Genomic DNA, 27034 nt, shown 5'->3' on the forward strand with positions numbered 1-27034 from the left:
ATGAATTATTAATAGTAATTTTTCTTGATTTTTTTCTTCTTCTTCATGTAGTTCATTTTAACTTATGAGCATATGTTTTATTCATGACTAAAGGTAGCACACCTGCACATTTAGTTGCTAATGTATTGAACGCCATCTACAGGATATGCAATGTAACGTTGGATGAATTATTTGTAGGTCTTGCTGACAGAATGCTAATTCAAGTAGTAATAAATTACCCATAAAAATTTAATAAAATATGAAAATTAACTAAATATATGAATGCTATACTAATGCTATAGCACTAGTTTCACTCCAAATTAAAATTATTTCATTGTTTTCTCACTTTCCTGTTGTTTCAAAGATTTTCTTTTTTCTGTGAAACACGAGTTAAAGTTTAGCAGAGTGGTCACATTTTTTCTATATAGTGAAAGATGAGCAGGAGCTGTCCAGCTCAAAAAAAAAGAAGACAAAATGCACTATATTCCAACTTTCTAAGACATTTGAATCCATGCAATAGCTTTGTGTGAGGAATAGGTCATTTTTGGAGCTTGCCACTTTTATTAATCGGATGGTAGGCAAAATTGTTTTTTATTTTAATTATGAGGTGAACTATACCATTAATCACTCCACAAAGAGGTTGTTTTCTAACGAAATAAAGCATTAACATTTTATTTTAGATGCACATAGTCACTCAGTAGAGGTACTTATATTATGTCTGTGTTAATTTCATAGTGAAATATAAATAAATAAATAAAAACTTGGGTCTCATTAATGTGTATTGATTTGATAATCTATGAAAACTTGTACTTGTACCCTAAGCCTGGCTCAGTATTAATATAATGGTCTGCCAGCAATATTTTACTGCGCTTAATAGTTCCCATTTACTGTTCTTATTTTACTGTCTCTCCTTTCATTTTCCATTCTTAGTACCTGGTGATGGACAAGCAGAAATACAGCATCAGTCAAGAAGAGAACATCTTTGCTGCTTGTACCTTGATATTATCAGATTTTTTATTATTATTGCTTTAGTTAATTGAAATTGAAATTGAATTAATAAAACATATATATATTTTTATTATTATTATTGGAGTTGCAAAAATTTTCACATTTCTTGTAAATTTCACAAATTATTACAAAAGACATAGCAAGAAACAAATTAAATTAGGCATGACATTTTAAAGTAGGGCATATTTATAAAACAATCAAATTATCTTTATATTTTCAATTTTAAAAAAGTGCAGTTTAATAGTAAAATAGCTACAACACTAAGTTAAATGGCTAGTAAATAAATATCAGCTATTTTTTTTAAGTATAAAGAACAATGTTCACTGTACACAAGTATCTACTGTCATCCATTTTCTATGATTTTGAATAATTTGAGAACAATAATAATAATAATACAAATACTACTACTACTAATATTAATGATGATGAAATCTACCAATCCTTAGCTAAATACACCTCTGGGCAGCTGAAAAGGTAAGAAGATTTACCTCTTTGTTATGCTAATATCTTCCATTACTTTTATTTTGCGTGTAGAACTATTGCCGGAAGTTGATTAAATCGATACCGAATTCGTCACGAAACATAAGTGTCATGGCGGAGTTAGAGGAAAACGCTCGTGATAAGGACAAATTGTCGGCAAGAAACAGTAGAACCGGGGACGCTGAAAACATGAAAACGCCGATTCACAAGCCCTGTGCCCAGGGCAAGCAAGACACAGCCTCCGCTGTCACCACCACGGAGTACTGCGAAAGATTACAGGAGTGGATGTGGCAGTACTACTACAGCTATATGAACTGGCAGAGCTGGATAGCCATGTCTGCGCTTTCCTTCCCGCCGTGTTTGTCAACACAAGGAGAAAATGAAACGCCTGGGGGGACGACATGGGGTGCAGAAATGATTAACGGAGACCTTCGCAATTGGTTTAGCAGCCCGTTTGGTTTTCCTGCTGTAGCTGCGAACGCGAGCGGACAGAGTTCCCGAGCGCCCGCCACAGCGCATGCGCAGCGGCCACAACAACAACAACTACAGCAGCCTAATGGAGATGCGCAACAACCAGGTGATAACATCAGATGAATAACGTCTTATCTTTTTTGTTGTTGTTGTTGTTAATACTGCCAGGCTAGCTGTTGTATTGGGTTGATCATTAACCCCTTCCCTAATGGTGAATCTGACATCCTCTCGGACAAGCCTTCTTGGATTTTGCGTTTAGTTTATGCATTTCAGTTAGTGTAGAATAATTTCCTTTTATTCATATGATCTGCACAATGTTAACACTTGGGTTATTCTCGTTATAAAGTATTTCAGTAATGTGGTAGACCTGACTTCCAGAAATATGCTTTTGTCAAACTCAGGCTATTCAACTTCTTTTATTATGGTTTTATTATTATGTCTAACAGAATAGAATGAGTATTTTATAGTGATATAAACAGCGCAAATGGGTAATGTTAGTTAAAATGTTTATTGTAAAATAAATACCAGGTAGAAAGTGAAATTGCGCAAACAAGGGGGGAAAAAAACTGAAATGATTACGAATTCCAACATTCAGATGAAAACGTGTTGTTTGAGACTTTTTAATTTGAGAAAGGCTAGATGAAAAAACACAATTCCTTATAATCGCCTGTTTTATATTAGAATGATTAGGTAATTGTCAAGCAAATATTATTCCCATCTTTGAAAATGTTAAGATTTTTATTTTGGCCTGTATATTAAGACATATATAATGATAAGAATGATCCACTTCACAAAAACAGTTCATGTCTACAATGTGTTTTGTTTAGGTAGGGAATATTATATTCCCTCTCCTTTCCAACGGTTCTTGGCAGAAATGGTGGATTTCTTTATTCTTTTTTTCATTAAAGCTACAATTATCCTCAGTATTGTCCACTTGAGTGGAATGAAGTAAGTCTGAAATTTTACTGTTTATATTTCCTAACGTATTGCTCATGCTGTATGCATGTACACACACACAACATATTGCTAATTTTGTCGTTAACAAAAAAAAAAAAAAATTTATTGTCAATTTTAGGGACATCTCAAAGTTTGCCATGCACTTCATTGTAGAGGAGATTGATGAGGACACATCAATGGAGGAATTGCAGAAAATGATGCTTGTGGCTCTTGTGTACAGGATATTAGTTTGCTTTTATGAGGTCAGTTCAAACAGTTGATTTAATCTGCTGAAATCATTCATGAAGACCTGTATAACTGTTTTTGATTGATTTCAGATCATATGTATTTGGGGGGCTGGTGGAGCGACACCAGGGAAGTTCCTCATTGGCTTACGAGTGGTGACATGTGACAGCTCCGTCCTGGTTCAGCCGAACCGCGTTCTTGTGGTACCAGCGACTAACGTCACGCTTTCTGCGTCAGTGCTGCTGTTAACATCCCTCTCTTTCTTTTTAAATATTTGACCTTTTTCCAAAATGTTATTTTTAAACTTGTATTTTGATTTTCTTGTAGGTCAACGGTGAGAGCGTTAAACAAGAACTTCTCCATCGCTTTCTTCTTTCCAGCGTTCATCACACTTCTTTTCTTTCAGCACAACAGGACTGTGTATGACATTGTGGCCGGAACCATTGTGGTCAAGAGAAATAGGCTTAGATGACTTTGTCAACACCAACGAGACTGTGATGCAAAAACAAGCTTGTAAACAAAAGAGAGCGAACTAGCTGCAGTGTTACATACTGAACTGAACTAAAGCTAAAGGCCTCTCGAAGAACGGTCACTTTAAGAGCTGAACACGGAATTTCCAGTAATTCTCACCCTTCTTCTTTGGACACTATCTTCTAAGCACGAACTGCTTTCTCAAAAGTGTTTTTTAAGAATCTGTGTTGACATCTTTGAATATTTTTCTTGTGCCAAAATAAGATAATTTATAAATGCTCCTGCCTCACAATACTTGAACGTCCTCTGGTACATCTCTATCTCTCTCTGTTAATGAATGTGGATTATTGATCAGAATATTTACTAAGAACATTCTTTGACAAATGGCATTTGAGCAGGAATTAACATTTCTCAAAAGGCTATATAGTTTGGTTATATATCCTAATCTACTGACTGGATTTGTATTTCAGATGAATGTTTTGTACCTAATTATCGGTCCCTACTCTATGGCCTTTAAAATCTTGAAAATGCCAGGTAATGTTTTTCACTGCATGCATTTTAAACCGAACACAGCTGCCCTATTATAAGCTTCTGAGTTGAGCAGTTCAACTTTAAGTTGCCTCATTCTTTATCAGTTAGTTTTCCCTTTTGGATTGTTTAGATATGGCCAAATCAAAATAATTCAATTATACCCCAGAGAAACCCTTCTGTGTTGTCTGTTTATAGATTGACCATTTATATCAATGACAATCCTTTGAATTGATGTTTATACTGGGATTTACAGCACATGAAATATGGTTTAGATTCAAAGTAGGTTGAATTAGGTTCATCTCCAAATATTAAACAGTCAGAATGTGGGAAAACTGTGTCAGCAAATATTCGAAAAGCACTTGAAACCCTTTATTAACACAATTTATTATTATTATTATTAATATTATTATTATTATTATATATGCATCACTCAGAAGTTTATTATTACTCAGTCATATACAAAATATGTGTATGTGTGTGTGTGTGTGTGTGTGTATATATATATATATATATATATATATATATATATATATATATATATATATATATATATATTTTTTTTTTTTTTTTTATAGGACTGGTCAATAATAAATTTTAGAGTGATGAAGATACAGTACATGTAAAGATAACTGATAATAAAAAATGCCCTACTAAACATTTTCTTTTTTAATAAAATACAACTCAACCAATATGGTACTGGTAAATGTTTTATCTTTATTTATTTATTTTATGAAGACTTCTAAAAAAATCAGTTTCCTGACATTAATTGAAGCCGGGCACAGTAACCATTTGCATTGCATTGGTATCAATGTATTCAGTTCATAATCAAGACGAAGAATGTGAACAAAGATCGAACGGCAGTCTACATGGAGGAAAGTTTTTGTGACATCTGGCACCCATAGCAGTTGACACGAGTCTCAAGTAGATGGAGTGAGAGCGCTGGCTTACGATGCAAACTGCCTTTGGAAACTCAACGTGTCAAACTGTGGAGTAGGAATCGCTCATGGTCTGTATATTTAAAGGCAAAATGTTAATGAAACGGATATTTCCAGTCATGGCTTCTAGTTTGTAACAGCTGTGAAGTGTACACTATATCACTGCACAGCTCCCATGACATATCGTTATTTCTGTTGGATCGCAACATTCTATTATATCAGGATTTATATCTTCTAGAATTCCACTTAGAGGTAGTTCTACCTAAAATGTCATAAATTTAAAATTGTCATAATTTATATACCTCCACGTTTTTCTTAACATGTGTCTATTGTATGCATGGTAACCACAACTGTCTTCAGAATCTTTGTGTGTGTGTGTGTATGTTTTCCATAGAAAATATGCAGGTTTGAAATGACATGAGGGTGAATAAATGATGACAGGATTTTTTATTTTGGGTGAACTGTCCCTTTTAATGGATTTGCATAATAAAATAGCGTTTTCGTGATAGTTTGAGGGTAAATTCGACGAAATTCGACCTAAAACACTCATGTTTGGTGTCATACCCATGAAAACCATTGGTTAATTTTACAGCATTGTTGGAAAATAAATAATATGTAGCCTAGCAGTGGCCTGCTGTGGTGTTTTAAAATGAGGAGGCAGATATTTATAGCCCTGTTACACTTTTATGTTGTCACATTTTCCTGGTTAAATAAATAATAGCCTATAAAAAAAAAATAATAATAATTATGTACATTATTACTAATTATACATTTTCATAGTGTTTTTATGCATTTTTATATTTTTTTCCAAAATAATAACAAAAGGCAGTAACAATATTTACAATAATAAACAATATTTTGGAAACAATTAACAGTAAGGTTTAATTAGTTAACATTAGTTAGCTACATTAGTTAACATGAACTAAGAATAATAAACAATAACCTACATCTACAGCATTTATTGATCTTAGTTAATATTAATTTCAACATTTACTAATGCATTATTAAAATCAAAAGTTGTGTTTGTTAACATTAGTTTATGCACTTGTGAACTAACATGAACTAACAGTCAACGACTGTATTTATTACCTAATGCAAACAAAGACTAATAAATACTGTAATAAATGTTCATTGTCTGTTCATGATAGTTAACACATTAAATTACATCATTGTAAAATTTTACCAATATTTGTTATTTGTTATTCTTTTAATAGTTGACTTATTTTCGGGTCATCATCATAAAAGCTCTGTAAACACTGCCAAAGACACGAAGATATCTTTCATTTCATCATGCTGAATGCTCACTAAAAACTGATGCAGTCATCACGTTTACAGACCATTTTTATTTTGACATGACACAAAGTAGTGGTATCTAGTTTTCTTAATTCAGGACAAGAGCTAGCAAGAAAACAAAAGGCGGGATTTATTCCAAGTAACAGTCACATTCAATCATAACCAATCATATCCAAATATAGCGTGATGGAGGAAATGCATATTATACGGGTTATTGTATATCAAATTGCCTAAAGTGGCCTTTCTTTCATTATTTCCACTGAAAAGCTTTGTGATTTATGAGTGCATAATGAAATGTTGATTATGTTACTGTAGGCCCTACAGCTGGCTTTCTCCAACACAGACCCTCAACGCTCACTCAGATATTCTCAATTTCTATCACATTGAACCTGCTGCCTTTTAAAACCCGTCACTATCAGAATGGTATCACTGGTGTTACACTGCAGTTATCAGTGAGTAGTGCCCAGCCACACTCAACCTGACTTTGTTTGTCTCACAAGTCAGACTCAGAATATTATGGCAACTATATGACGTCAGTATGAGCCACGGCTCTGTGTGGAGAACACCAGTCATCCTCATGCTGCTATTTTGATCGTGCTGGTTCATATCTATAATTTTTTTTTTTAATCCCTTCTGCAGAAGGTTGTCAAGCTAAAGTATTCATCAGGTGTCTCTGTTCTGGTCTTTTTAAAACTCTGGCAATGAATTTGAATGTTAGCAGGTACTATAAATGTGCCTGCATGTATTCGCTCTAGTGTGTTTTTGTGTTTTTGAGATGTCTGTGTGGTCTGAAGGGCGAGAGACACAGTAAGGACTCAGTCAGCCTCTAAGGCATGTTGGCAGGGGCTTCCAAACAACAAGCTGATTGGCTGATTGGAAAGCTTTCTATCATTAATTGGTGATGTGTTTTACTTTCTGTAGTAATGATGTCATCGGTAGCCAATCAAAGTGCCATGGTGACTGTGATTGGTGTGATCTGATTGGCTGTGCAGTTGAAAATAACATGGGGCTGGGTTTCTCATCATCCAAGAATGATGTTCAGTCTGAGCTTTTGCAAAATGAGTCTGCTCTTCCTAATCGATGATCAAAACGACAATAGCAAGGAACAGTGCTCTCAAAACAGCAATAAAATCCTAATGGGTATTTTAGACTTCTTCGCTATTATTCTGTCTTTATTACCCCAAGACTGCGGCATATAGGCTAGTGTTGAATTGTAGCTTGATGTCATTGCCTTATACTGTCAAGAACTGAAGGGGTTTCCTCATCGCTTGAGGCTACAACACAGCATCCATATTTGGACCTTCAATATAATAAAGTAAACACAATTTTGCCATACAACACAACACTCAAATGATACTCACCTTCTTATAGCCCAAATTTATGCTATAAAGAGTATCGATGTCTCAATGTCTGTCAGGTGATTAATGTTTAATATCTCCCAAGTTTACACACTTACAGGCATCTAACTATGTGGATGTGACTCATGGCTCTCTGGCAGATGCTTTATTTAGAGATCCAGCTGCAGGAGAATGGAAACTTCAGTGTCCGTTATAATGGAAGGAGATGAGAATGGATGGGAGGTCCATCTCAAAGGGGACCGATTTGGCAACAACACTGTGGGAAATGCAGTAAAACTATTTTTCACTTCTATATGTTGAACTCTCTGTCTGTTATGTGATGAATTGATTTCAACCTGTAATTAATTAATGAATTTTCAGAAAAAAAAAGACTGACTTGGGGCTTCATTCAGTGGCAGCTGCTGGTAAATCAAAGGATGCACAGTTTGCCAGAGCTATACGGTACTGTGAAAGATAGGATAAAAGATTATAGGGCTACAGTGTTGTGGTTAATCAACACAATCAAGTGTATTTACTCAAATAGGCCATTCCACTGGAAAGTAGTGCTTGTTTGGAAAGAGTGACCCCTAAATCATTTCCTTGACCTCACAGTATAACTAATTTATGGCCCTATTACTTTGAATGAACATTTGTTCACATGAGGCATTCTTGAATCTGGTCCCCAGTCATTCAGCTACAGGCTTCACAAAAGGGAAAGTGTCTGCCTGGCAACAGTATAGTGCTCACAAAAAAAAAAAAAAGATGGAGATACAGTATAGACAGCAGGAATAATTTTCATTCCAGATAGTGTTTTTTATAGTGATTCAAAACATTATTCATAATGCATGGCACTGTGAAACATTAGACATATTCTTAACAGATTTTAACAGTGAAAGGCAACTTATCTAGAAATCTACAAATGGTAGCATTTATCATTGACATGTTATTTGTCAAGCAGAAGCGAGGAGAAAATCCATTTTCACATGGTTTGCTCTAATTCTGTTTCTGCATAGGGTTAAACAATCTCCAGTACTTCTGCAGCAAAGCAGTAACAGTGATTAGAGACAGAAGATCTAGTAATTGCATTATGATAGCTTGGTTTTATAATTACTATTTGTGTGTTTTCTTATGTGTCCTCTCTCTGTCAAACTGCCAAATCCACTATTAAGGCTGTAGTGCCCCTTCTTTGTGTTTAGTATTAAGCCTTTTGAGTGTGTGATACAGAGAATGTTATTGCATTCCTTACTGGAAGCCTCAGATATAGTGACCATGCAATCTGGTGTTCTGCTTTTATTAAGCATTCAGCACTTTCGACCAGTGAATGTTGCCCTCCTCAACTCCTTGGCAGTAGTTAAAGAAATCAAAGAAGATGTTCTTCATGTCTGTGCTTGTAAAGTTCTTAAGCTGCTTCTTCAGCCAATCTTGTCCTCGCTCCTCAAGTTGTATTCTCAGCAGATGTTTTTTTGTTTGTTTTTTTGGCTCAATTAAATACTGGCTCTGAAAGACATGGAAAATCATTTTACATTTAGAAAGATTTGGCTGTCTATGAATGAGTACAATGAAGTACAGGTCTTGAAAACGATCGCTCATCCAAAATTGAAAGATCTGTCAGTTACTCGCCCTCATGTCGTTCCTAACCTGTATCACATTCTTTCTTCTGTGGAGAACAAAAGAAAACATTTTGAAAGTAATTGGGGTCCAGTTCAAGATAGCTCTGTGATTGTATGATTTCTTTGCAGTTAAACAGACTTTGTGATTCAGCTTATTTTTCAGCTTATTTCGTTTTGCAATCAATTGGGCCTTGCAAACAAACAAATGTCATATATCCTAGACATATTGTCTATTAATCATCTAAATATGACAACTATTTATTCCACTAACTATTACAACTAACTATTTAACTTACGACCTAAGTTAAAAAAAAAAAAAAAAAAAAGTAAAAAAAAAACTATTTAACTAACTATTTAACATACATTCAACTTCGTCTGTTGTCAAATGTCCATTGATTTAAAGGTGAAACAGTCATATTGCCTTGAATTTCTTGCTACACACAGAAAATAAAATGTCAAAAGGTATAAAACTGATTACAAAAACAACAACAACAAAAAAACATTTGTTCACATGAATACGCAGTTACACGCTGAAATAACGCATGACTCAGACACAAATTCTCAACGTGGAAGCCTTGAGACATATGTAGACCCTGTCCTTGTTACCTAGGTAACACAGGTCCTTGCATAATCTTCCCACATGCTCAGAGACAGTACAGTACTTACTAAATCAAGGGGCCTTCCAGTCTGAAGATCACTCAGATGACACCAGACTGGATGCCTTCTGTTAAAAAAATCCCTTTAAAGGGAAGTTGGTTCACTTGGCGGCCATACTGGCATTCTACAAAAATAGCTCCTGTCAACTTGAAAAGGGAGGGACTGAAAACTCTAAAACTGTTTGTGAAGATTGCGTTAACAACATTTTAAATAACAATGGCATCATAAACAATGCTTGTTTTAATAAAAAAATGTTTTAAAACATTTTGAAAGCTAATCTGAGTGAATTAGCTAATGCTAAACATCTGGTTAATGTTTATTAAAGGGTAAGTTTAACTGTCACGTGGGACTTTCCTTCATACATCTACCATATTTACTGTCACGGAGTCACCAGCCATGCCAAATCCTGCAGCTCCACCCACTCATTCACAATCGCCGGAATTCTGATTCACTGCACCTGCCTACACTCATCAGGTCACACTCTATAATCCCTCACAGGGCACCACACCACCGTCTGGTCTTCTTGTTACTCTACACCAACAGTTCTCAAACCTGTCCTAGAGTGACCCCAGCGCTGCACAGTTTGTATGTCTACCTCATCTATCACACCTGATTCAGCTCATGTGAGACCTGAAATGGGTGTTCGATATTGGGAGACAAACAAAACGTGCCGTGCTGGGGGTACTAAATAGAGAGGTTTGAGAACCCCAGTACTACACAACATACCTGGCTACCTACCTGCGCTACTTATCTGCTTTCGTCTGGCTTCAACATCGTCATCCTTCTTATCATCATCATCATCCTTCTGTTGAGCTACCGTCTTTGTGGACCCTTATCTGCTTTCCAATATTCACCCGTATCTCAGCTAAATCTGCTTTGCCCATCAGTTTGTTTCATTTATTCATGTCAGTAAACACTTAATCTGTCAGTTCCTGCCCTGTGTCCTTTTTGCTGACGTTTCACTTCGGATTAATTTTTATAAATCTCTTAGTTCACTTTACTTTATTGTTTCTGTGATGCGTGAGACATTAAACTCATCTAATGATTCATTTAACAGGCTTCAAACTAGAAATATATATATAAAAAAATTGAACATTTCTTAAATCTATCTCACACATGCATCCAAACAAGAAAACACTTGGACCTCTTTCCTTGTTATAAGTGAATGCAATAATCTTTGCACAATTATCTAACTTATTAAAAAATATATATTACAGCCCTAAATTATGTTTTAAGTTGTTCCTCTACATATGTTATATGTTTGTGTCCACTGCAAAGACTATATCATCATGAGTTCTGGTCTTGTGTGTCCCCCCCCTGAACATATCTGGACATGTTAGAACATGCCTCACTCTCTAAGAAGTTTCAGCAAAGTTCAGTGTGAGGAGTGAACAGGTGTCAGTATTTAATATAGCCAACAAAACAGTGATATTAAATTTTGTGATTCAATTTTTCATCTAGGGGTTTGCAAAAGTGATTGGACGCATGTGAGAAGAAAGTGGACCTGAACATGGACAATTGTGAGTGCATTCCTGTCCTAAATAGATAATTGCAGAGAAACTCTTGATGGTTTTAAACAGATGACTTTGAGTTGAGTTAAATGTGTATCTTTTTGAACGCAGCTTACTTTTCTTTTATTATTTACATTTGTCTAATCTGAATTTAATTAGAGTGAGAGCTTAACTAGAAAAAGAAGAAAGCAGAAGCTGAGACTGGCAGCTAAGACAGAATACCTCATAGCTCTTTCATCTCATCTCTCCAGTCACTGGATAAAGCAATACCTCAACAAACAGTGACATAGCAACCCTCCCCAAATCTCCTGCTATTAGAAGGAATGGAGATATCAAAGACTGTCTCCCTACAGGGCTTTGTAAGGTTTAGACACTGACCCATCCAGAGTGAAAACAGTACAAGGTATTCTCTTGAGTCAGTCTAACACTCTTGAGTCTCTGCCAAAGCTGTCTGACACTCGCTGCCTCTGACAGAGATAATAATAATGGGTAGAATTCTCTCATAAAAGTCGTTATTATTTGTGTAACTTTAGAACTTAATACTAAGTAATATACTATTTTAATTATATATATAGATTTATTCAATATTTTTTTATATCTTGGAGTTGGTAAAATACTGTAATCTTCAGTGTCACATGATCTTTTAGAAAAAAAATGTATAAGGTGATTTGGTGCTGAATAATCATTTACTATTATTATTATTATTATCAATATGTTTTGTGGAAACTGTGATATGTTATTTGAAAGATTTAGTTTTTAAAATTAGAGTTCAAAAGAACAGCATTTATTTAAAATACACTTTTTTGTATCTTTATAAATATCTTTACTGTCTTCCTTTTGGATCAGTTTAATGTGTCCTTGCTGAATAAAAGTAGTCATTTATTTAAAAATATATTTTACAATAGTTCATTGTAAGGGAAACAGGTCAATTTAGCTCAAAGGGAATCATTTAAGATTTTAAAGGGAATTTGAACAGAATCACTGTTTCACGGCTGATCACTGAGACGCCCTGCGATTGATTGAACGAGCCGTTTAACATCAAATCTGCGCTGGATATTAATATCCAAACTATAGTGAAAACACTATCAATTAGCACAGTAACAAGTTTAAGACATTAACTTGTAAGCACAAAACACAAGATACTTCTCTTTTCAATATTTATTAGATAAATCTAAGACATATAAACTAATCTAAAACATAAACGCACGCACTCACGCATTCACATAAGTTGCAGGGAGATAGAACATTAGGTAAACATGAGTTTAAGAGAATGGAAATGTGGAATTCCAAGTTTACATCAATACGTTAAATTGCATAGAAATGAACAACCATCAATCACGTAATTAGCCCTCGCATTGAGTTCCTCAGTGAGGTTAAAATTATATTAGATACACCAGTACAGATCAGAGTCTGGACTTAAAGTTACTTGCGTTGCCCGTGTAAAGGGGTTCACTTTGTTGTCCTTGAAAGAGAGTTTCCCGATGTCGCTGATTGGCTGGAAGTTCAGTAGTCACTGGAGTGACGTCTTGGGAAGCCCGTGGTTGGGTGTTGGCTGAAGACGCGGAGTTGTGTGGCTGGTTGAAGTTGGACGGGCACTCGAGGTCAGACTCGGAGACACAATGTTACAAAACTTAACTCAGAACATGAAACTCTCAACGGAAAAGAGAAGAAAATCAAAGAAAAAGAATAGAAGTAAAATTGGACGAGACTAGGTGGTGTTTCTTCTCATCCTAAGTAGCAGCAGGTGTGCAGGCCGAAGCACGCCGGAACTGCGCTCAAAGAACACTAAAAGCATGACTAAAAGCAAAAGCTAAGAAGCAGACTAAAAGCAGAATTTGATGGTGCCTTGAGTATTTAAACTGGCCTGTTGGCCACACCTCAAATGTTGTCTTGACAAATAAGATATTGTCTTTGCTCGGGGTATCATAAATCATATGTTATCTTATCAAGCACGTGGTCTGAATTTTCCCGCTCTTGCAGGGTATAATTTTGGACATGACTCTATAACAAGAATATGATACATTTGACAAATAACTGATGGTCAGAAACATTTCAAGCAAGCAGATTGAAACGCATACATACTAAACATGGTTATGAATCCTTAAACTATACAATAGTTATTAAAAAGGCATACACAATAAGTGATTAGAAACATGATAGTCAAAAGTGTGGGTTTCATATGGAGTTAAGCAATGGACTGATATTCCTTTAGAAGTCATTTTGAGTTCATTGAGTTCACTATAAAAGACAGTTCCTGTGCCATTCTCTGACATAAGGATGTTCTGTGGAGGCCAGAGGTTAAAAGGTCCCCTTAGGAATTTCAGTCTGGTTCTGCTAGGTGGGGGAAATCAATCCAACGATCTTGTTTATTGCTCTCATGGGTTTACATGTGATGGTGGGCGTTGCATCTTGATTTCGTGCCCCAAATTTGACAATCTCTTCTCCAAGTTTAAATTGTTAATAATTGTTCTAGTGGTGTTAATGTTGAAAGCTGTTCTGTGAAAGAGTTGGTTGGTTGGTTATCTTGCTTCTGACTTGTGGCACTAGGAATGATTTACAACATCCTGTTGCCTTTCTGAGGAATTTGGTTTGTGTTTCAACCATGGTCCCGATCGACTCTTTAATTTGTCTGGTTCAGGTCTGATACGCTACAACATATTTCACTAGTTCACGCTTACATATAATTAGCTGAGGTATGGTATGCGTATTTGGCGTGCTGTCCGGGGAAGGGCTCCGAGCTCGGGAATGGTCCGAACCTAGAGTACCCCCCCCCCTTCCCCGTCTATTTATAAAGTGAACTTGAAGTGAGGAGATGGGGTGGAGGAGGGATGCTGATAAACCGTCAATGGATAGAGGTAAGTCAGCGATATTTATACTATGTGATTGATTACTTGATTATGGTCCACCTGTGTTGATTAGGCTAAGTATCTGACGCGCTCCTCCCGAATCTTATTAATAAATTACATTAAGTATGTTACTATGACAATAACATTTTACAGCGTCTGTTATAAAATTTATATTATTTATTAGTTTGTTTAAAATTGTAAGCCTTTAGGATTCTTCATTGTCAAAAACAAGAAGAAGGCATACTGAGACACGTCCATATGTGGGTGAATGATTGGTCATGAGAAGTCTACAGTTAGCGAGTTTTCCAAAGACATTTTTGCTTTCGTTTGCTATATGGTGGATTTGTATCTGTCTGTGGCTTGGCAAACATATCCAGTGCAGTGCTGGGATTTGCTTAGAGAGAGTAAAGCAGGCATGTGTTTTGAACACAGGGTGTTTTCAGATCTTCTCAAGGTTGTGCGCATAGATAACACTTTTGTATGTAAGTGTGTGTGATGGAGCGAGTGACTGTATTTGCATGTGGGTCCCCCCCTGAAGGTGTTCTGCAACTACTTTGCATGTTTAATGTGGGAGACATACGGGTTTCTATGTCTGTGTATCAAAAGTCAAAATGGTAGAGAAAAAAAACCTCTCTGTTTTCTCAATCGTCAGTAATTGGTTATTAAAGAAGTAACCAAGGGTTACTTCTTTAATAACCAATTACTGATAATTAAAGAAGTAACAAAGATTTTCTTAGGAGAATTTCATGGTCTTAGCAGACAAAAAGGAGATTTTCATGTTGGTGTGTGCTTGTGTTTCTTGCGAGTGTACAGTGGTGTCTGGTGTATGTGAGTCTATGTGTTCCCTGTTGATACTACACTCGTACTGTGTCTGCTAAGACACAATGGGAAAAAGCCTTTTTTTCAGCTTGTCAAGCTGAGAGGTGTTGTCAACCGTCCCTTCATGGGATCTGCCTACTGTGATGAGAGCCCTGAAGGACCCTCCTTTTGACCCATTACAATCTAGTAACATTCGGTCACTGTTGCTGAAGACTGCTCTGCTTCTGGCACTAGCATCAGTAAAGCATCAGTAATTTAAAGTGAATAGGAGACCTTCAGGTGCTCTCCATTAGCCCTGCCTGCCTGCTTGGAATTCAATCTGACAGAGAGCCTTTGACCATATTGCTCAAGCTTTCTGGCAGTGGTTCACCTGTCATCTCTTGACCCCTGGGTGCCGAAGTTGCAGGAGTACTCTGGAATGATTAACCAGGCCGGGTGTGACCTCAAGAAGCTCAGCCCATCTTAGCCTTGGGTTCACTGTTAACTTCTCTATGAACATTGTTTGCTTATGGAAGTTATGATACTTATAGTCGTTCCTCTAACACAGCATGTCATGATTGTACTGTGTTCCCATAGTACAAGATTTTATCAACAGGGAATGTACTCGGTTACTAATGTAACCCTGAGATACAAGAATGAGTACTGGCTTTTTCCCATAGCGTCTTAGCAGACGTAGTACTCGTTCCCGTATCTCAGGGAATGGAGGATACGTTAGTAACCATGTATGCGCTCAGTCCGTCACTCACAATTTTTTCCTCCTCCCTCTCTTTCCCTCTCTTTCCCTCTCCCTGTCCCTCGTTCACTCTCTCTTTCTCTTCTCTCTGTCCGCGTGTGTGTGCGTAGTCTTGAAGCACTGCCAAGTAGAGTGTGTTTTTTGAATGAATACCTGATGAGGCTGCTGAGGCTGACTGGGGGAGGAGGAGCCGTTTTCTCTAGAGCTCTGTGTGTGTATGTGTGAAGAGCAGAAGAGAGAGAGATAGAGCGAGCTGGCAGTCTGTTTGCCTTGCATAACATACGCTGTAGCTCTCACACGTAGGGCTAGTGAAACAGCGCAGACGAGGGAACTTCCTTTACCCTCAGCCCTCTGAGCATTTGTCGAAGGAAGTGGAGGAAAGTGAAGGCGGGGGGACCATTGGACATGGAAGAAAACATAAATCAGAGGATTGCGCGTGTGACTTGATAGCAGAGCTAAACCTGGACAAAGGACAGCTTGCCAGTGGGTAGAGTGAGTTACACTCGTAGTGCAGATAGAGAGAGAGAGAGAGAGGTATTAAATGCACCCATAAAGAAAGGTAAGACATCAGCCTTAGATTAAATATTTGCTTGGTTTTGATTCTCATGTGCTTATTGCACATACTATATTATTCTTTTCTTCCATGAAGGGAAGGAAATATGTGCATGTATGTGAGAATTTATTATTATTATTATTATTATAGCTAACATTAACCAATAGGCTTTGCAGAAATAGTTGCAATTCTGTGCATTCCCTGTGTCATTCTGTTGGTTTTGATCTTGCTTATAGGGGAAAGGAAACAGGCTTTAGTCATTGTAAAGGCAGCAACAGCTCTGTTTGGATTCATGTCTAGCTTAGGACTCCCTAGACTGCCTTTTAAAGGGACAGGCACCCGTATGAAAGGTCGTTAAGTGCAGAGAGGAGCTGCTTACAGGCACTTAATGGAAATGAGTGAAAATCCTTTGAGGATATAGGCGTGTTTTGTGAGGAAAGACGTTAATATGAGCATTTAATTTCAGAGTTATATTTGTAGTTCTATGCACAATCAATGGCAACAGTTCAGTCAGCTCTAAGATGACATCATTGAAAAAGGTGTACGGCATCCTGCGAGTAATACGTTCCTGGGGATTTTTCATTTACTCACTGTGCACAGACAGTTACACTCAGTACATGGCAAAATCATGTGATACTATTTTTGTTTGTGTGGTAGATAAATTACAAAAGGGGAGTATTTTCTTTCAGAAGTCTTTGTTTTTGTGCCAGTTTCTCAGAGATGTTATATTAGAATTGCTTTTATTAGTGTGTTAATGTCTGTGTGCGTTTATAGGTATGAATATGATGCATTGATGACATCTGAACTACGACAAGCCTGCAAAGCATGAGATCTACTGTTAAAAAAAACTAGAAAGGATACTGCAAGTTTCTGAGGGTTAACTATATGGTTAAGCTTAATTTAACCACAATAGTAGTCAATGGAAAAACTCATTGAAGTTTTTTCAAATAGAAAATACATCTGTTGTTGACATGAACTACAGCTTTGTGGCACTGAATCAGTCACAAGAAGTAAGAGAACAGTCATGAAGTATCACTTTTATGTCTATGTGCCTGTATTTCCTTGCAGGCGTAGGTTGAGTTAGCTATTTAGAATTGTTGGTGTATTTCAGTAGTGCTGATTGATAACCCCTGGAAATAAACAGGCCAATATGACACCCAGTAAAAGAGAAATAGTGAATATGCACATACAGACACACACAAATAATGCGTGAAATGTAGGTATTCTTTAAACTTTCTCACATTCCCTCCCAAGTTCTCATTTAAGCTGTTCCACTTTTTTCCATAAGGAACCAGCAAGCATCTGCATTCAAATATGATAAAAGCATAAGTACATCTTAGGAACACAAAGCCAATGCAAATAACACATTCAGAAGTCTTATAGACACTCAGAAGACGATTGGGCTTGATTTCCACTGATTAATTTTTACAGTCACTTGAATGATCGTGTCTCTGGTTTTTAGGTTAATGGTAAACAATTTGGGTCTAGTTGTATTGTGACTTTTTTTTTAGGATCATTGCATTGAAAATCAGTGCATTGAAAGCTGGGTAAGAATGTGATCTGTGTGATCACTACAGTTCTATTGTTCTTTGATACATGAGCACTCTGCACCAAATCACATATGCATAACCGCGTATCAGTCCAATAGATATGCTGATGTGTACGTGTGTATTGTGCTCTTGTGTACAATAGACTGAAGCATTTACTGGCTGTGTGTGGTGTTAGCTGTAGGGGAAAGTAGGACAATGATTGGTGCAGATCTACTGTGGTGAAGGGATCTCTCCCACCCTCTATTCCTCCTCCCTCACTCTATCTTGCTCTCTCTCTTTCTTTCTTCTCCACTGTTACACTCTAACTCAATAACTACACACGCTTGCAGGCAGAGCTCAATGTGGGTCAGGAGAGCCAGTGTTCGCTCTTTCTCTTCCTTCATCTTTTTCCTGTCCACACAGTCTTTTTGCATATTAAGTTTTAATCCTGTGTTCTCTTTATCCTCATTGATGTATGTAGTTGGATTGTATGCAAACATATGCAATATGCAAATATTATTAGTCCTTAAAACATGAGGCCGATTTAGATTTACATTTGATTATGTAGACGTGTTCATTTTAGCCCCTTAGAGATCAATCACTTATCACTCAAATAAAACAGTTTGAAAATCATTCATAAACGGATTACAAAATCAGTGTATTAAATTTAAAACTATTTATTTGGCACTCATAACTGAGAGCATGCTACTGTAAGATCAAAAATTACATAATAAGCTAATAGATAGGTTTGAGCTAGCTTCATAGAATCAAAGACATTGAATACACTCAATGTTTGTTTTTCTTTTGTGTCTTTCTAATGAAGGTACGGACCAATATTCATCAGTGAGAGATGATTCCACATGAAGCACATGAATCCTTTCATGACAAGAGTCCTGACAATGGGCAAAAATATAGTAAAAGTGGGGCAAAGTAAAAAAAATTGAATATCTTAACAAGTGAGTTTTACTTCACACTTTAAAACATCCTGATTAAGACAAGTGGGTTAAAAATCGGGAAAAGCTCAAAGACGATGAAGTCTAACCAGGAGCGTTGTAATGAGTGCCTTCCGCCAAAAAAGCGGGAGATTTTAGCTCTGGAAGAGAAGCAGGTGCTGGTGTCAGCTGCTGTTAGTGACAGCCAAAATGGAGAGAATTTGGCTTGGCTAGCCAGCGTTGCTACCATGGCTAGCATGGCCCACATCCCCAACAATGCAGGACCATCACAGAGCAACAGTGCTGAGCCTGACAGCCCCCCACCATCAAATAAGGCTCTCACTGTGGTGACAGAATATCCTCTAACTACTACATCTGCTGGATTTTCATTCTCTTCGAACAGCTCAACATACAGGGGAGTATTCTCTGGGCCTACCGTGCTAACATCCAATCCTGCGGTTCTTTCCACAAACCTTCCCCAAACTATAGGCTCCGTCCAATACACACAACTTCCCCCCAATCTCCAGCTCATAGGGCCCTATACAAGTTATATCTCTTCACAGATTGTGCCGTCCACGACTAGTCCAACACAGCCACGGAGGACACCACAAGAGGTTTTGGCCACGACAGCTGTCATATCACAAGCATCCAGCCTTGATTCACAGAATCATCATGTGATTTCTTCTATACCAAATGTTTCCCACACTCAATGCATCCAGGTAGACAGTGCGCCTTTGGGTTTGACAGTTTCCTCCCCTTCTGCTCAACTGCCAATTCAAATCCATCCACATTCAGCAGTCCTTGCCCCTCATGCCCTGGCCCTTACCCCCTCTCAAGTGGTTCTACATTATACAGATGGCTTCATTGCAAAGCAGCCAGGCTCCCATCCCAGAGAGATGCAGAATGGCACACTAGGGGAGATTGCAGTGGTCAAGCACAGTACTGCCAAAGTAATTTCTAGCCAGTCAGAAGGCGACCAGAGCCACAAGCAAAACCATGACCTGGGCCTTCAGACCCAAGCTCAGGTTCTGCTCTCAGCAGACTACAGCACTCATGACAGAACAGGACTGCAGACATCACTGATGTTGGTGTCCAGTAGCCACCTTGCAGCAAACAACTCAGAGCTCCAAAGTATTTTGGGTAAGGACCACTTATCTTTGCACCTTGCTGAGAGAGGAGGGATCTGCATAGGCAAACCAATGTCCAGAGTGTCTGCCCTTACTTCCTCAGACAGCCAAGTTTCTCCTGCCTCCACGATCCTCCCGCACACACTCATGCAGGCTCCTCACAACACTCCCCAACAAGAGCTCTCCACCAGCCTTTACTCTACTACACAGCTCCCAATTATTGGCTACATCACCAGTGCTTCTGGTGGACCCCAGCAAGCAGTAACTGGTTATCAGAGCAACCTGCCACAGCACGTGGTGATCTCAGGCAACCCCTCCTTGCTCATTCCGGTGAGTGCCACTAACATCAATCCACCTACTGCTGAGCCAGAGCTCACCCGCTGTTCTGTAATCCCCAGTATAGCCAATGCATCAACAGCTCTGCCTCAGACCTTTATTAATACATCCCCACCTGCAGCTTCAGTCCTACCCAATGGTAAAGACATCACAGTCTCTGATGGAGGTCATGGGTCTTGTGTTGTGCCAAGTCCAACCCAAATACAGCTGCCTGTTCTTTCAGCCAGTGTGGTTGGTTCTCCAGTTCCTGTGACACCTCCAACATCCATAAGCCCTCACAGCTCACCATCATCACCATCAGCGGTCCTACCACCATTCTTCATGAAGGGCTCTATTATTCAATTGGCAGATGGTGAACTAAAGCGTGTGGAGGATCTGCGAACAGAGGACTTTGTGCAAAGTGCGGAGGTGAGTGGAGAACTGAAGATTGACTCCAGCACTGTAGAGCACATAGAGTGCAGCCGCACACCGAATGCTGTCATCATACAGTTCTCAGTGGGAGAGAACAAAGCCCAGGTGAGTCAGTTTCATATTAGCAGTGATACCCAGTAGAGCTGATTGAACAGTTTGAACTCTAAGATTCTTTTTGTTTTGTTCTGTTTTAGGTCTGTGTTGAGGTTCTGGTGGAATACCCTTTCTTTGTGTTTGGTCAAGGTTGGTCATCCTGCTGCCCAGACCGCACCTGCCAGTTGCTAGCTCTATCCTGTGCTAAACTGTCTGTGGGCGATGTTTGTATTTCCCTCACCCTTAAAAGCCTAAATGATAGCATTCAAAAGAAAGATCATTTTTCAAACTCTGTGACGAAACACAACAATACTTTGAAACCAGCCAAAAACAATGGGCCAAGTGAGGAAAGACCAACCCAAATGGAGGATCTTAAGAAAGGACACAAAATGACATCAGGAGTGGAAAATAGTTCAGGAACACTGGTTGAGATTTCCAACCAAAGAAATGTGTTGACCCTCTTAGAGAATGGGGACATAAATCCTCAGACACAAGTGAATCTCCAGAACCAGGCAGAAAAAACCTACACATTCAGTGCTGAGAGAGCAGTTAGCCGAAAGAGGAGATGGTCTGCCCCAGAGAGGGGAGAAATGTTGAGGTCGCAAGAGGACCCTCAGATTTTACCCAAATTTTCCTTCCTCCCACATCACCTTAAGGTCAGCATTGAGGGCCGCTCCAGCACAGGTTGCTGAGATGTTCAGAACTCCATAGAGCAGTGGTGGGGAGTCAGTTTCTAAACAAGATATACATTAATTAGCTTTTCTTAATTTGAGAAATCACATGAACTAAATAAAATGTATTTTTGCTTGGTGTACAAGAAAATGCTTTTGCTTCAATAACAGAGACTCAGAAAACTTGACCCGTCACTGCCATGTACTCTAAGAGGGACAAGGAAGAGCAGATTTCTTTTTGGTACTTTGTTGCTTTCCTATCAAATTCATACCAAGGTTATTGTAATATTAGATGTGATCATCTGTGAGCATTTGAGTCATGTCATATGTAACATTAATCCTTAGATTTTCTTTTAAATCAGCTGGACATGACAGTTTTGGGTTGTATGTTGCAAGGTCCGACCACTTTTTTTCTCAGCTTGCTGAGCATTCAGTGTCTGTTAGTCTACTGTTATCTGTACCAAATTCATTCATAATCAGGGGTTTTACTGGATGAGGACTGTTACATGGATTGATGGAAAAAGGATAACAGTAAGACGACACTTGTGTGACTTTGATTACAAGTGATTTCTGTAAATTGTGTAAGCATGATTTTCTTGACAGAAGCGGCCTCCCACTTGTTTCTGCCCCCAATAATCCCTTGCTTACATAATGACATCTGAGAGTGACAGGCTTTGCTCGAGTGACTACTTTGAATCTGACTTAGGTCAAGTAAGGCATCAAGATACAACAATGAATGTTAAATGATTTATCCTTATTTGTTAATTCAATTGCTGATAGTCTTTTAGATATGCAATACTGAGCTTTCACATACCTCATGTGTGCATTTAACAGTTAACCCAATCAGATAGCCTGATCGGATCTGTGATCTCAGTTTTGAGTGAGTAATCATTTGAAAAATCTTAACATTGTCAAAGTGGCTATGTAGAGAAGTCTCCATTCAAGTCAGAATTAGCACTTTAAAGAAAGGTTAGGGGAAGTTGAATGAATGGATGGAAACATTCCCACCTCTGTTTTGTTACTACAGCGACAGACCATTTTGAGTGCTGTTAGTCATTTTGTGCGTTATTAGCCATTTTACATGCAAGGCCCTTCTCATTTAGTATTTTTCAATTATGATGTCTTCTTTACACATTTTTATTTAGTATTGTGGGTCTTAATCAGTCTGGCTGCAATAATAAATTCTTTATTAAAGACACAATATAATTACCACACAACTAAATCTACGCAGCATCCTTGTTGTTCAAAACAGGCTGTGTTTCACAGGTTTCTCACAAACAGAATTGAACTTTTTGTATCTAAACTTGTTTATAAAGGAAATTTAGCTTCTAATAAAGTTAACAAAATTGACCCAGATATGATCATTCAAATAGAAAGAATCAGTGGGTCAAAGAAGGACGCTTTGCTGTGTTCAGTCTTCTCTGTCACCGAAAATCTACATTTTCAGTGGTCAAAAATGGGTTGCTAACATGGACACAAGACATTCTGAACGGACTATACTTCAGTTTCTTACAGCCTAATTTTTGTTTGCATCAAAATAATATATAGCTACTGCTCAGACTAAAGGTATGTCATCCACTGTGGGTCTCTTTTAAAATGTTGATTTCTCCACACTTAGCAGTATGCTGCTAATGACCTAAACATGTCATAATCTGACTTTTAACTCCTCTGCAGAGAAAAAAAAGAATACAAAATGAATGTTGAGACACTATTTTTAGATTTTAATATCCATATGATCTATTCTATCTGTCTTTATTTTTGCTGTGCTGGTCATGTTAAACCAATTTAAAGGAATTAATTTTGTACACTGCAATGAAAAATTACAGATAAGGTAATACTCCATAAACCTTTTTTAAATGACAAATATAATTGCTCTATTCCATGAACAAAAGCCTTATGAAACTATCTTCAGATGTATTTTGTGTCACAAAATAATTCTTATCCTACTCAACTGACTGTTTAATACATTTGAGTGCTGTTATAAATTCAGAAAAAAAATCTTTGAATACATTTAAGAATTTTGCTATTTGCACAAGTAGACGTTTTAAAGAGGAAAGCCGAGTGTATGGACTAGTTAACACTTCATATTGCCAGCTCTGTAGGTAACCTAGAAACTATACATTTTTATATGTGCGGTCGTGAGTGAGAGTTTTACACATACATCAGTTTGTTGACTGATTTGAAAAAGGTATTGTTGCATCCAGGGTTATATTCAGATGGAATCACAATAGACCTCATATTGCAGAAGTAATGCTTGATTGCACCTTCAGTCCAATTTGGATTTGGATTTTATGCACTTTTGAAGAGGGGGGGACAATGAAAGAGAAATGAATGGGATTGGTGATTAGTAGCCACGCAGCTATATGTTTAATACAGCCTATTGTAATGGTGATATTGGTAAGGCAGTAGAAAATTCAGTGCTATGACAATAGACTAAAAACCATTACAAAAGTGTCAGTGTCGTTGTTCGTTTCATGTTTATCATTGTTCTATCTCTTCTCTCTCTCTCTTTATTTTCCTGTGTAGCTATGTTCATGTGTTTGTGCACTGTGTGGATAACTTCATTGAAGACAGTCAGGTTTCAACCTCAGAACCACAAATGTTCTTATATCCAGTGTGTGCTGTTCTATTCTAATCTAACAACAGCAATTTATTATCATCTGCATTAAAAACTTTTTTTTTTTTAAGAAGGCTGTCAACCACTTGAAGGCATAAAAGCGTTATAATGATTTATAGTCCTGCTGCATTCTCAGGTTGAGAAACTGGCCTGACTGTTTTTTGTCCTCTTTTACGTTTTTGCAAAAATGCTCAAAGTTACAAAAACTGAGCTGGTGTTTATTTAGCTCCAGTGCTATGACTCATGGGAAGTCACTGGCTGACTATTGCGCCCTCTACAGCCCATCACTGTACATGCACCCAATGTACAAAGAAGGCTAACTTTTAACTAGCATGATGACATGTTGCAAATGAATGTAACTTACGTGCTTGCTATTGAAAATGTATTCATATGGAAAAATACAACTTTCTGTTGTATGAACAAGGTTGGGCATCAACAATATGGCTTTTTTATATTATATATATATCCAAAGACAGTCAGAATTTGCTGTATGCGTATGCCTCAATGCTCCATAGCCAGCATTAGCTCTAGCAATACCACAAGGCCTCGTTTTGGGTTGGAAGACCAAACTTGATGCCTAGAAATTGACCTATAACATACACAGACACTGATCTCATTGTTTTGTTTTGTTGTTCTTTTGTAAAGTAAGATCTAGATGTTTTACCTCCCATTAAACCTCAATCGCCAGAGTGACACTTATCTTTAAAAAAGGAAGAAAAAAAAGCACATAACTAATTTCACATTTTCTGATATATTCAATGTAAATGACTGTATTTGTGTGATTCGTTGTACCTGTGATATTTTTTCTCATTCTTTGACAAGCTCCTTTTCTACAAACTGACAAAAAGCAATTAAGATAGAAGTCAACCTCAACTTTTCTAAACTGTGGTGTGTTTATGTGAACAGAGCATCCAAGACTGTTCAGTGAAGTCAGTGATCATTTCTTTGGTGGTGCTTGCAGGTTTTTGTAGCTTATTTGATTTTTGTGAAATGGAAAGGAACATCGGACTCGACTTTTGGCAAATATGTCCAGTTCAATGACTTCCTATATAGTATAAATCTATTGTATCTGTATAATCACTCTAATAAAATACTGTGCCAATTTTAGTTGCCTTTTTCCTTTGATGAAGTGGGATGTTGTTTGAGATGATAAACCTAAAATTGACTGTACGGCTACATATAGATGCTTTTAATTTATTCAATAGAAAAGACAAGGTTGTTCTTCACCCCTTTACAAAGCCTCCTGAGACACCGACATTCTGACTACACAAGCTGTATAATTCCTCATATTTGCACATATGCTACATATATACTGTATACCTCCTTATATATTCCACACTCACATTTTTTTTCCTTTTTTTCCTTTGTATCACTTGGTGGCACTAATTAAACAAACCATGAAATTGTCACTAATAACAGTTCAGTATTATGATATGAAAGCATCAGTATGTCATTACGAAACTCTTATTGTCACCATGCTCTGAATGTACTCAAAATGTTTTTAGACAAAAGTTTATTATTTGAGGCCTATCAGTAGTTATATGTACAGTATATCGGTACAGTTATACGTGCAAAACGTTTCATAACTTTAAAATGGGACTCTGTACTATACAGTAAGGTTTAAAGACTGGAAGTCATCAAGATTTGCTTATTCAAACATTGAAATATAATTTGCATGTTTACAAAATATAATAAAGCTAAATATTGTGTGTATAGTGTTATAGTTTGTATGAACAAAAGTGCACATGGAAAGATGTAATACTGGGGATTTAAGATCCTAAGATTACTTTAAAAAGAAATAAATGAATTTGGGGCAAGTCACATTTGGGGCAAGTAATCAAAGAGATGCAGTCTGACCCTCACATGTAAAGCCATGAGAGTAATAAACAAGATCGTTGGATTGATTTCCCCCACCTAGCAGAACCAGACTGAAATTCCTAAGGGGACCTTTTAACCTCTGGCCTCCACAGAACATCCTTATGTCAGAGAATGGCACAGGAACTGTCTTTTATAGATTTAGATGCACCAAAATGAACTCAAAAGGACTTATAAATGAATATCAGTCCATACATATCATTTATATGTAACCCATACATTTGACTATCATGCTTCTAATCATTTATTGTGTATGTCTTTTTAATAACAATTGAATAGCTTAAGGATGCATATTCATGTTTATTATGTACTGTATGTGTTTGAATCTGGTTGCTTGAAACGTTTCTGACCATCATTTATTTGTCAAATGTATCATATTCTTGTTGTTATATTGGGTTGAGATCTGGTGACTGTGGGGGCCATTTTAGTACAGTGAACTCATGTTCAAGAAACCAATTTGAAATGACTCGAGCTTTGTGACATGGTGCATTATCCTGCTGGAAGTAGCCATCGGAGCATGGGTACATGGTGGTCATAAAGGGATGGACATGGTCAGAAACAATGCTTAGGTAGGCCGTGGCATTTAAATGATGCCCAATTGGCAATAAGGGGCCTAAAGTGTGCCAAGAAAACATCCCCCACACCATTACACCACCACCAGCAGCCTGCACAGTGGTAACGAGGCATGATGGATCATGTTCTCATTCTGTTTACACCAAAATCTGACTCTACAATCTGAATGTCTCAACAGAAATCGAGACTCATCAGACCAGGCAACATTTTTCCAGTCTTCAACTCTCCAATTTTGGTGAGCTTGTGCAAATTGTAGCCTCTTTTCCTATTTGTAGTGGAGATGAGTGGTACCAGGTGGGGTCTTCTGCTGTTGTAGCCCATCAGCCTCAAGGTTGTCTTGACCAGGACCACAGCCCTAAATGCATTGAAACAACTGCCATGTGATTGGTTGATTAGATAATTGCATTAATGAGAAATTGAACAGGTGTTCCTAATAATCATTTAGGTGAGTGTA

The 27034-nt window shown here is 37.5% G+C and overlaps 2 protein-coding genes and 1 long non-coding RNA gene across 5 annotated transcripts; 2 read left to right on the forward strand and 1 right to left on the reverse strand.

Annotated features, from left to right (window-relative positions):
- The first annotated feature begins 1535 nt into the window (after positions 1-1535).
- LOC128029994 (protein FAM8A1-like) lies at positions 1536-4191 on the forward strand. The gene is made up of 5 exons (XM_052617445.1): positions 1536-2044; positions 2766-2886; positions 3014-3137; positions 3213-3352; positions 3448-4191. The coding sequence occupies exons 1-5, from the start codon at positions 1579-1581 to the stop codon at positions 3590-3592; spliced, it is 996 nt and encodes a 331-aa protein (XP_052473405.1). The 5' UTR covers positions 1536-1578; the 3' UTR covers positions 3593-4191.
- Positions 4192-8732: 4541 nt separating this feature from the next.
- Positions 8733-10276, reverse strand: LOC128031221 (uncharacterized). The gene is made up of 2 exons (XR_008188068.1): positions 9964-10276; positions 8733-9184 (listed from the first exon to the last, which is right to left on the reverse strand). It is a non-coding gene; the product is annotated as an uncharacterized LOC128031221 (long non-coding RNA).
- Positions 10277-11338: 1062 nt separating this feature from the next.
- Positions 11339-25239, forward strand: LOC128031194 (ataxin-1). 3 transcript variants are annotated; one of them, XM_052619450.1, is made up of 3 exons: positions 11339-11474; positions 18769-20856; positions 20946-25239. In XM_052619450.1, the coding sequence occupies exons 2-3, from the start codon at positions 18976-18978 to the stop codon at positions 21534-21536; spliced, it is 2472 nt and encodes an 823-aa protein (XP_052475410.1). In that variant the 5' UTR covers positions 11339-11474; positions 18769-18975; the 3' UTR covers positions 21537-25239. The 3 variants fall into 3 exon arrangements, with proteins under 3 accessions (XP_052475410.1, XP_052475411.1, XP_052475409.1); XM_052619451.1 differs by lacking the exon at positions 11339-11474 and adding an exon at positions 14037-14320; XM_052619449.1 differs by lacking the exon at positions 11339-11474 and adding an exon at positions 16087-16422.
- Positions 25240-27034: the final 1795 nt, after the last annotated feature.

Source organism: Carassius gibelio, chromosome A16, assembly GCF_023724105.1.
Source record: "Carassius gibelio isolate Cgi1373 ecotype wild population from Czech Republic chromosome A16, carGib1.2-hapl.c, whole genome shotgun sequence".
Classification (NCBI taxonomy): domain Eukaryota; kingdom Metazoa; phylum Chordata; class Actinopteri; order Cypriniformes; family Cyprinidae; genus Carassius; species Carassius gibelio.